At 37.1% G+C, this 10,380-nt stretch overlaps 1 protein-coding gene across 1 annotated transcript; it reads right to left on the bottom strand.

The window, feature by feature from the left end:
* Positions 1-853: 853 nt before the first annotated feature.
* si:ch211-212k18.7 (macrosialin) lies at positions 854-8,778 on the bottom strand. Its single transcript, XM_034130852.1, has 6 exons — positions 8,643-8,778; positions 6,773-7,347; positions 5,993-6,112; positions 4,930-4,993; positions 4,383-4,553; positions 854-3,327 (listed from the first exon to the last, which is right to left on the bottom strand). Exons 1-6 carry the CDS (start codon positions 8,776-8,778, stop codon positions 3,188-3,190), a joined length of 1,206 nt encoding a protein of 401 aa, XP_033986743.1. The 3' UTR covers positions 854-3,187.
* Positions 8,779-10,380: the final 1,602 nt, after the last annotated feature.

The raw sequence follows: 10,380 nt of genomic DNA, 5'->3' as shown, positions 1-10,380 counted from the left end.
TCAAACACAGCTTGTTTACTAAAGTACTTACCTGAGTTTTTATAAAAATGTATCAACTTTTTTCTGATGAATGTATTCCAAATGATTCATGGCTTCATGTACATCACTGGCTATAGCCAGCGCCATATGGCTCTGGCTATACCCAAAGGGTTTTGGACAGCAAAACTATTATAATTATTTATCTCTTTTCTTGGACAGTTGCAAAGGTTACTTTTTAGTTAACAATATCTTTATCCTATTATACAAACACAAGTATATGAAAGTGAATCTTAAGTGTTGTGTATTTCATAATGACTTTCTTACCTTTATAAAAATCCTTAATATGATAAATGTGTTAGCAGCTAAATTGCTCTATAATAGAAGAATATGATTGACATAAAAAGCCCTAGCCCTTTACTATCATTTGTTTTATTATTGATTATTTTATGTTTGACTGTCTTATCTGTTTCTGATTTGTAATTTATTTTTGTAAGAACTGGATGTGAATTTTTCAAATAATAAAATAAATCTCAGACCTTTGTTGGCATTGGGTTCCTGGGTACAGGTACAGCTTTGGTCTGCTTTAGTCACTTTGTGTTTCTGTAGGGTCATTTTCATATATGTATAACAACCAGTCACTAGCAAAGCAATTGTAACACTTTTCTTGATAACTCACCCCCATGTTAAAGTAACGTTTCTATCCATCTCTATTCATAACCAACGACAAATACTTTAAGAAGGTAGCAGAGTGAATTATCTAAAGAGTAAAAAGCAGAAAGTATAAGGTATCTGCTGAGGAAAGAATGAATTATTCTAAGTAGGGTTGGTGTATGTACTATACAAAGTGGCAAAGACTTACAGAAAACACACACACTTAGAAATACATCAGTATTTATTGGCACAGGAAGTTAACAACAGGTAAAAGTGCTCACATACTGTGGATAAACTACACGCAGCAAAGTCCCTCATTTCAGTTCTCATCCTGTCTTCAGAGCATCACCTGATGGGCTAACCTGGAACTGCAGCTGTGAGCAGCAGATCTTCATCCCGTCTCTTTTATCTGAAGCTGACCGTCACTGAGATATTAACACAGGGACGGACAGGATGACACACACCACAGCCGCCAAGCCTCTGCTCCTTTCCAAAGTATTATTCAAATAAGCTTGGCCTACTTTTAGTAACATTTCAAGGGTCAAACATGTTCTCATCTGACCAGATACTTTTAGTTTTTTTGATCCAGGTTTTGAGAAAGCTGCCTCTGAAATGTCTGCTTCCACTCCAGAATAACACAGCATTGAAAAATGACATTTGAGAAACGTACCGGTAGTTTGTTTATCCAGAAACAATGTCCTGGTCACCCTATCCAGATTCTGGAAAAACATGAGCCACTATTTACTATTCAAATGTCCTTTTTCAATGCTTTGAGGCACACCAAGGAAATTCTGTTTACCTTAATTGTGTTGAATTGGAAGCAGACGTTTTAGAAGCAAATATCTCAAGACTTGAGTGCATAAAACTGAAACCACCTGGCTATAGGTAGACAGAGGAAGGGAGAAAAATTTCCCTTTATTATATGGATGAATTGCCCTTTAAAATGAAGCTTAGACTTAGTGATTCGAATTTGGGGATTGTATTATACCTGTGTACATAAATTGCAATTCTGCATCATAATAGTTAACTGTTGATCTTGGAGACGATACAGAAAATAATCTTACCATAAGGATTATTTAGCATCTGCTCTGGGCTTCTGATCACATCACATGACCTTCATCTGCAGATGGAGTTTGCTGTGTTGTCACTGAATTGTAGATGTTGGTATTTGAAGTAAAAAGGAAGAAGATCATGTGAACGAAAGCTCCATGTCAGCAACTAAACGCACATTGTGGTGGGATTGTTTTCTCAGTAGTATCATTTGTCAGTTCTGCAGATTTAAAGCACCAGGTGGATATTATGGGAATTATGCTTATTTGCTCTTTTCATTGGGAGTTAGATGACAAGATTTAGAAGACTCTCATGTCTGTACATATTTATGTGGAGCTAGAGCACAAGTGAACATTAGCTTAGCGTAGCATAAAGTCTGGAATATCAGAGAAGCCTATTTCCCAAAAGTCAAACTATTCCTCTAAGGCAGTATGGTGTGTAGAAGTGGACTGGCTTCCAGAGATGTGATGAATGATGAATGTGTAATTCAAAAGACAGACTCATTACTTTACCACACAGACCATCCATCCATGCATTTATATAAAAGACAGCATCAGCTACATATTGTATGAAAATAGACAAAGGCAATCAAGTTGTGACAGTAATCAGTGCGATTATTATGGGGTTAAAAAAACCCTGGTAAACATCCCTCTAATTTTCCCTTTGTGCCTATTAATGAAGCAGTCAGTATAATCACGCGACGTAAATGATTGGAGGACTTCCCTTTAAAAACATTTAGTCCCTGATTTAAAAAAACAAACAAAGGAATGACAAAATATTTCCAAATAAACCTTAACAAATGAATACAAATTAAAATTAACGTTATCGTGCACTTCCTCGTGTAAGCAAGCTGAATTAGTTTTAGATAGAAGATAAGATAACATCTGACCTATTTGTCAATGTCCCTTCAAAGTGTGTAGTCTGATAAAGAGTGACATCATTATCCAAGTCCGGAGCACTGCTGTCTGCGGGGGAGGGACCTGAACTGATTTAATGACACTGTGGGCAGTTTCTATGAAGGTGTCAGTCTGTATAGATGTGTCATTATTAGCATCATCATTTTTAGTGTCCCAATATAACAATGCTTCTTCAGACACTGTTTTTGTTTCTGTATTGCATTGTATTTGAATTACTGATCTGAATTCAAATGTGTTTTAAGATTTGAAAACTTTAAATTCAATTATTAATACAGCATTTAAAGACATAATAGATAGATTATTTAGTAAATTCCCTTTTTTAAGTGTTTATTTTACTTTGATTGTATGAGTTTGATACAAAATAAGTCTACAATTATTGCAGTGACACACTCCAGCCTCCGTACTCAGGACTTTAGTTAAAACACTGTTATTAACTGTAAATAAGCTAAACCAAGACATAAAATAACTGAATAATGGCCCGATAGGCTTTAGTGGAAGTGCCCTTTATCCCCTTTACAAAGACCCCAGCCTCACTGACTTTTGTCTATAATGGGAGTGACCTCTGAGTGACCTCTGACAGAAGTGCCTTCTCACAGAGGCTGGTAGCCACCAGTCTTCCTCCTGCGGCCCAGCAGGTAGGCCACCACCACGATGATGATGAGAATCAGCAATGTCACCCCCACAGCGATGGCAACACGGTAGTCAGACTTGTCAGCAGCACAGGGGTCGGCTGGAACACACAAACACACACACACACACACACACACACACACACACACACACACACACACACACACACACACACACACACACACACACACACACACACACACACACACACACACACACACACACACACACACACACACACACACACACACACACACACACACACAATCAAATTAAAATTGCATATTTATGGTCATTTTCATCATGTTTGACTTTGAAACATCTCACAAAAGTGCATTGTGAACATTTTTTAAATATAAGCGTTTATTCTCAATTTGATTTTGTTATTATTTCCAAACATCAAAAGGAAATTTGGCTGTTTGCAATTTCCTTTTAAGTTTAGTTTGCAAATTGCCTCACAGTTTGAAAATGACAATGAAAAATGTCCTAAGTGTACAAAGTCTTTACCATTATGGTAGTGTTATGCTCAAGAGTACACTGACAAATATTTGTCCACAGTGTTCAATTTAAATTCACACAATAGTAATTATAATATAATTAATGTATTAAAATTATTTGATGTAGATATTGGCCGCCCCCAGACTTCCATAAGCTTAGCAAGAGTAGAACAAAATCAATATGAGTTAATGTTGTTTTATACTGTTCACACTAAATGACTGTAAGTACATGCTGAGAGCGATTGGGCATTGAATGTGAAACGTTGCAGCATGAATTAGATGCTAGGCCAGCGGTTCCCAACCTTTTTCAACTCAGGGCCCGCTTAAGAATCAAAAAAGGTTTTGTGGCCCACATTCAACCATAAACAATACGGAGGCTAAATAAAGTTCTGATTGGTCAATTCAGAACATGTGACACGTTGTTAATCCAGTAGTACAGACCGCTGTCAAGGACTGTAATGACCGTTGCTAAGGAGGATCAAGAAAGAGAAAGGAAAAGAGGTTCAAATAAATAAAAAAAATCTTAATAATGGAATGTTTCTACACAAATCAGAATGTTTTGCAAATTATTACAGGTTGGGAAGCGCTGTGCTAGGGTACCAATGTGATTATGGAGCAATGACAAGTGGGCAACATATTGTATTGATAAGACACTTACGCAGGCCAAACTCGCTCTTGGTCAGATTGTAGGCCTGCATCCGGTCTTGATTGACCTCCAGGAACAGTCCATTCCCCAGGTAGATTGATTCATTCTTGCAGGAGTAGGAGTGTCCGATCTTGGCAGGGAAGAGACGCAGCGACTTGTTACTGGCAGTGTACGCGGTTTTATCTGCAACAGTAAGAGAAAAACAATTCTCAGATGCATTCAGGAAATAAAAACAATTTCAACAACAACAAACGCCGATGTTCAGATATGGAGCCAAACTTGTTTGACTGCATTGTGCTGAAAGTAGGTTGGTTGTTACCAGAATCACATGCTTAAAATATTTACAAAGACCATATCCGTATCTAGTTGAACAGACACACACGCAAACAAGGGAGTTGTTGGCTCTGGTTAATATTTGCCAGCCTTTCACAACCCCCACCAGCAGCTGAAATATCAGTGCACACATGCAGTGACCTGATTAGTCTAAAGTTTACTCAATAAAATGGCAGTTACTCCTATTTAGAGTCACAAATAAGTGTACGGAGTATTCCCAACTCACCGTCTTTGGCGAAGGGGTAGTAGAGGCTGAAAGACAGTTCATCGACGAAGACTTCAGCAGCACTCTGAGGAAAGAAAAGACGTTTTTATGAAGAAACAGGATGATCCTTTTTTGGCAGGCTCTATTCTGTGCTGCACTTTATCTATAGTGCAAGCATGTTGAAGTTTGTGGGGCTGGATTCTTTTACAGGATGTTGTAGAACAGAAATGTTTTTAAAGCTCAAAACAGGTAGAGGAAGGTTGTTTCAGAAAGTATACTGCTATACTATACTTACTGTAGTTCTATGAATTCACTGACACAATTTGAAGGTTGACTTTATTAGTCAACTAATATTAGGTTTAAATGTTTACATAATACATTTAATTGTGTGCCAAAAAATGAAAGTTTTTAAGTTTATAACTTGAAATAGCGGACAATTGTTCAGTTAAACCTAAATAGGTTCAATAATGGTTCAAATACATATAAAAACTCAATGAGCACATCAGCTAAACAACTAGATGATAAATCAATTACTGAAAATGAATCAACTTTTAGGATAACTGGCCGTCCCCGCTCTGCTGTTGTAATGATTTATATTTTATTTATTTGTACTAATCATGGTGAAGTGCATATCTTAAGGTTTTGGATTGTCGGATGGGCAAAACGAGACATTTAAAGACGTCAAACTTGAACTCTGAGAAAGCGTAATTGGTGGTATTTAAATGTTTTTAGTCGACTGGAAAATCTTTGACTGAATCACCCAGCGCTGAGGAGTGAGCGAGTGAGGCACGCCCTGTCACAAGCTCCCAGAACAGGCTTGTCAACGTACTTCCTTTTTCTTTTCTTTTTTTTACATTTTTCAGATTTCAGTTCTTTAAATGTACTTGTGAATCCACTTGTTATTCATCAAAGATTAAACAGTATTTATATGCTGAAGATTTTAAGTAAGCTTGCCAAATCAGTGTGATGAAATTCAATTACAGCATATGGTTCTTACATTGTTTCCTCCATATTGGCAGCTCATAGCATTATACTTCCATATTTATGACAAATCCACTAAATGTGTCCAAATCCACTAAAGTACCTTGTTGAACCTGAAGTAGATGAAGCCCTCTGTGAAGGTAAGGTTAAGGGTTGCGTATTTTGCCAAACAACTTCCAGTTGCTTTGGTCAGTTTTGGTTGAACGATGAAGGTTCCATTGGCCTGAAAGATAAACAAGAGAAAAATCAGGCAATGGAAGGAGCACCTTGTGGGGGAGTTTTCCAGATGAACTAGAGTTATCTTTAGAGAAACAACATTTCATTGTCATGTTGAATTAACAATTGTCATATGACACAAAGATGAGTCACATCTAACCTTTCCTCAATTGCACCACAATGAGGAAATCAAAACGTTTTCATGACAACATTTTCTTAACTCCTGAAAATAAGATGCTGACAATTTCATCGCTAAACGCTGAGTCAGAGGATCAGGAAGAAACTTCTATCCATGTTGACAAATTCTTAAATGGCTTTAAAAATCTTAATTGCATGGTGAACAATTACAATCGACTAAAAGAAAATGAGGCCTTTAAACTAACTACATTGAAAAAACTGAAATGTTGACTTTGATGAAATGTATTATGTCAACAGATTTCACATAACTGTATGAGGTTAGTTGAAAGTAATAATATTACGTTGAAATAGGTACTACTTAATATTATTGCTTTCACTGGTACAGTCTGCTCAAAAGCTTCAGTGCTTTAATCACGATTCAAATCAATTATGTCACTTAAATGTAATATGTCAAATTTGTTGACATAATAAATCAGTTTTTTCAGTGTACTCCGGGGCTCTTGTTGTGTCTGTGACTAATGAACTGTACCTTTGGTGTAGCCAGTCGGATCAGTACTGCCATCTGAGCTCTCAGGAACATGCCAGATTTGTCTTTCAGGCTGTAGTTGCCTACAGTCAAGTTGGTGGGGGGAGGAGTGGGTTTAGGAGGAGCTGGGGTGGTAGTCGTGGTGGTTGTTTTTATGGTGGTTGTTGGTGTGGTGGTTGGTTTTTTGGTGGTTGTTGTGATGATAGGCTTTTCGGTGGTTGTTGTGATGATAGGCTTTTTGGTGGTTGTTGTGATGATAGGCTTTTTGGTGGTTGTTGTGATGATAGGCTTTTTGGTGGTGGTTGGTTCTTTGGTGGTTGTTGTGATGATAGGCTTTTTGGTGGTGGTTGGTTTTTTGGTGGTTGTTGTGATGATAGGCTTTTTGGTGGTGGTTGTTGTGTTGGTGGTTGTTGATGTGGTGGTTGTTTTTTTGGTGGTTGTTGTGATGTTGGTGGTTGTTGATGTGGTGGTTGGTGGTTTGGTGGTTGGTGGTGGTTTGGTGGAGACACCAAACTCATGTGCATGGGACACAGTTGCTGCCGGTATGGGATTAATTCCAACTTCAGCCAATGACAGCGCTTCAGACAAAAAGGCAGAGACAAACAAACGTCAATGGTCATTCATTTATTATTTTATATAAGCTAAGAATAAGCTGAAAACACATCATCTATCCAACATGCTTTAAGCTTTAATACAAGTTAGTATGGCTTGGCTAGGGTAAGCTAGCAAAGACCTATTTGCACATCAAGCAGGCTCAGAGCAACATAATAAATCATTTGAAGTCAAGCCACCAAATGAGTCCAATGTTCTCCTTTTAGCTTTATTTTGGTCTCCACCAACTCGTAAGAAGAACCCTTGCCTCTTTGTTACATATTTTTCACCAGCTACTTGTGAACTTCGTCTCTCTGCTGTTTGTTGCTGAGCAGGAAGTGATAAGTGGGTAAATTAAACCCAAATGAATATCTATTAGTGCAGCTGTAATGGTTGTTGAGTAGAACTACTGATCTTTGAACTGTGAGCAGTTTATTTCTTTAAACAAACATACTAAAACCAGCAGACTGACATTTGATAACAACTGGTATCGCCAGAATTAAGAACACAAGAACACTACACACTAATAACACGTTGCGATGAGGACACATCTGCTCTGCAGGGTCAGGCCGTGGTCATTGAATTGTCCAATTTTAGGATTCAGATAGAACAGGAGACTGGGAAACACAGGTCGATGCCTTTAAAAAGTGTTAGATTTTAACTTTCATTATAATAATTGTACGTAGCTTGAACATTGATGATGAATATAGATTCAAGCAGGCATAAAATAATAAATATGAGCTTATGAGCATTAAGTCAACAAAAGGGATATTCTTTTTCGAAAAACACATTTCTAGACCATATGGTTTAATATTTTTAAATGATTTGAATTAATTGCATTTTATTGATAGACCCCATAAAAATAAACTCAAATGCTAATATCCTGGCGTTGGGCTCCAGATTGATACTTCTGAAAAAAACAGCCCTGCTCTGCCAGCTGACATGTGACTCAGACCTCAACGAAAGACTGCGGAAATCTCTGTTCCCTAAACAATGCAGGAAGTCACAGAGAGGTCTCAGAAATTATAAATACCATCTCCATCTTCTCCCGCTTATCCGTGGTCGGGATAAATACTTCTACTCCAAATAAAGAAATCATCAAAACACTCTCATAGTGTGATAAAAACAATAGTCCAACATAATGGCTGCATGCTATAAAGTAGAACACCCAAGTATTGACTCAGGTCACTGCGTGCTGCAACCCACATAGCATTACAACACACTTCATTAATATTGATTTACTCTTATTTTTATTCTGATAAAGTTATATAAAGAGTGTTACCTGAGACAGCCCAGCAGACTACGAAGGTGAACACAGCAGCCCTCTTCATGGTGACAGGTTCTGTTGGTGGGATCTGGTCTCTGCTGTTCCGTCCTGAGCTGAGCGCAATGTGCGGCACCGCGCTGCGTCTCCGCATATAAATACACGCTCACAGCACACATACACACACACACCGGAAACTGTTTCAATACAAAGTAAAATAATCCATCTCTCTAAGAAAAAACCTACATTTTAATAAACGGGGACCACGGACTGAAAGACATTGTATCACTAATGAATTTAATAATAATTCAGTCAATTATATATTTGATTTAAAACAATAATGTTTTTTGGGATTCAACACCAAACTTTGGGGGGTTCCTAAGTAATTCTTATTATTCTTGTGATTATTAAGAAATTGTTTTAATCTGGTGGTGAAATATTTTTATAAAATAGTGCCCCAATCGTTATGTATTCTTATTCTGTGTTCAGGTAGGTTTTTCTAAACTTCTAAAATATTGTAATATAAGAAAAGGGTTTCAATGCATGGATTAAGGTGCAAAAGGGGTATAAAACACCTTAAATTGGTCAAAGTAAAGCAACAAGTATCCACTTAATTGTACCTTCTAAGAACCTTATATTGAACAAATGCTTTCAAACTGTACATTGCAAGTTCAGTAATATATTACGGGGCTTTGATAATTGTTCCGAGTGCATAAAGGTGATTTCAATGATTGTATGTTTTAATTAAAGGACACATTCTCTACAAATCTCACGTTATTTTATTGACATATAGATTCGTAATGTCCTTTTCTAAACCAGGATTTTACCTTTAACAGTTTGTGTATATGAGTGTGAGAGTAGGCAGTACAGGGCGAAATAGGGATTTATTTTGAAAGCTCTAACCGGAAGCGCTGGTCTAGATTCTTCGATGCTGATGCTGCTTTTACTTTTGACAACTTTTAGCAATATTCAGGAAACGAAAGTAATGTGACTGCGTGGGGGGGGGTTACACTCTGTTTTCCATTCGAGTGAAAACGAAACCCGCAGAAAGTACTTAAGTATTACCATCAACATATAGTTAGAGTAGCAAAAGTAAAAGTAGTCATTGTGCAGATCCATTTCATTGATCATGAAAGTGTTCTCAAAGCTGGTAAAGGTGCAGTTAGTTTGAATGACTTTGTATACTGCAGGGTAGCTTGTGAATTTACTCCAGGTGGAACTAAAGTCTGATTTAACACTTGATTATATTTCACATCATTAATCCAAATCTGCAAAGTAACTAAATGTATTAAGTACAGTACTTGAGTAAATGTACTTAGTTACTTCCCACCTCTGAACCTACATCATACTGAAACACTGTGGCTTCAGGTTCCTCTGTCAAATGTATGGGAACACACTTCAACTGCTGAATCAATGATTAAATACAATTTGACATATACATATAGGTTAAGATATCCAGCAGCAGTATATTAAGTAATATAAATGAGCTCCACCTTTACCAGCTGTAATGAACACATAAATGCATCAATAATGCATTAAATAAATATCTGCGGCAGTAAAAACTGCAAATATGATTCTAAAAAGGGCCATTACGCTACCCAAGTACTTTTGCTACTTTTGGTATGCTTTAAGTATATTTTGATGCCAATACTTTTGTACTTCTTAAGTACAATTTGCATGTAGGACTTTTACTTGTATCAGAGTATTTTTACTATCGAGTATTGCTACTTTTACTCAAGTAAAAAAATACTTCTTC

The sequence above is a fragment of the Trematomus bernacchii genome, unplaced genomic scaffold (assembly GCF_902827165.1).
Source record: "Trematomus bernacchii unplaced genomic scaffold, fTreBer1.1, whole genome shotgun sequence".
Taxonomy (NCBI): domain Eukaryota; kingdom Metazoa; phylum Chordata; class Actinopteri; order Perciformes; family Nototheniidae; genus Trematomus; species Trematomus bernacchii.
The sequence above is the reverse complement of the archived record's forward strand: the minus strand, read 5'-3'. Positions and strand labels throughout refer to the sequence as shown.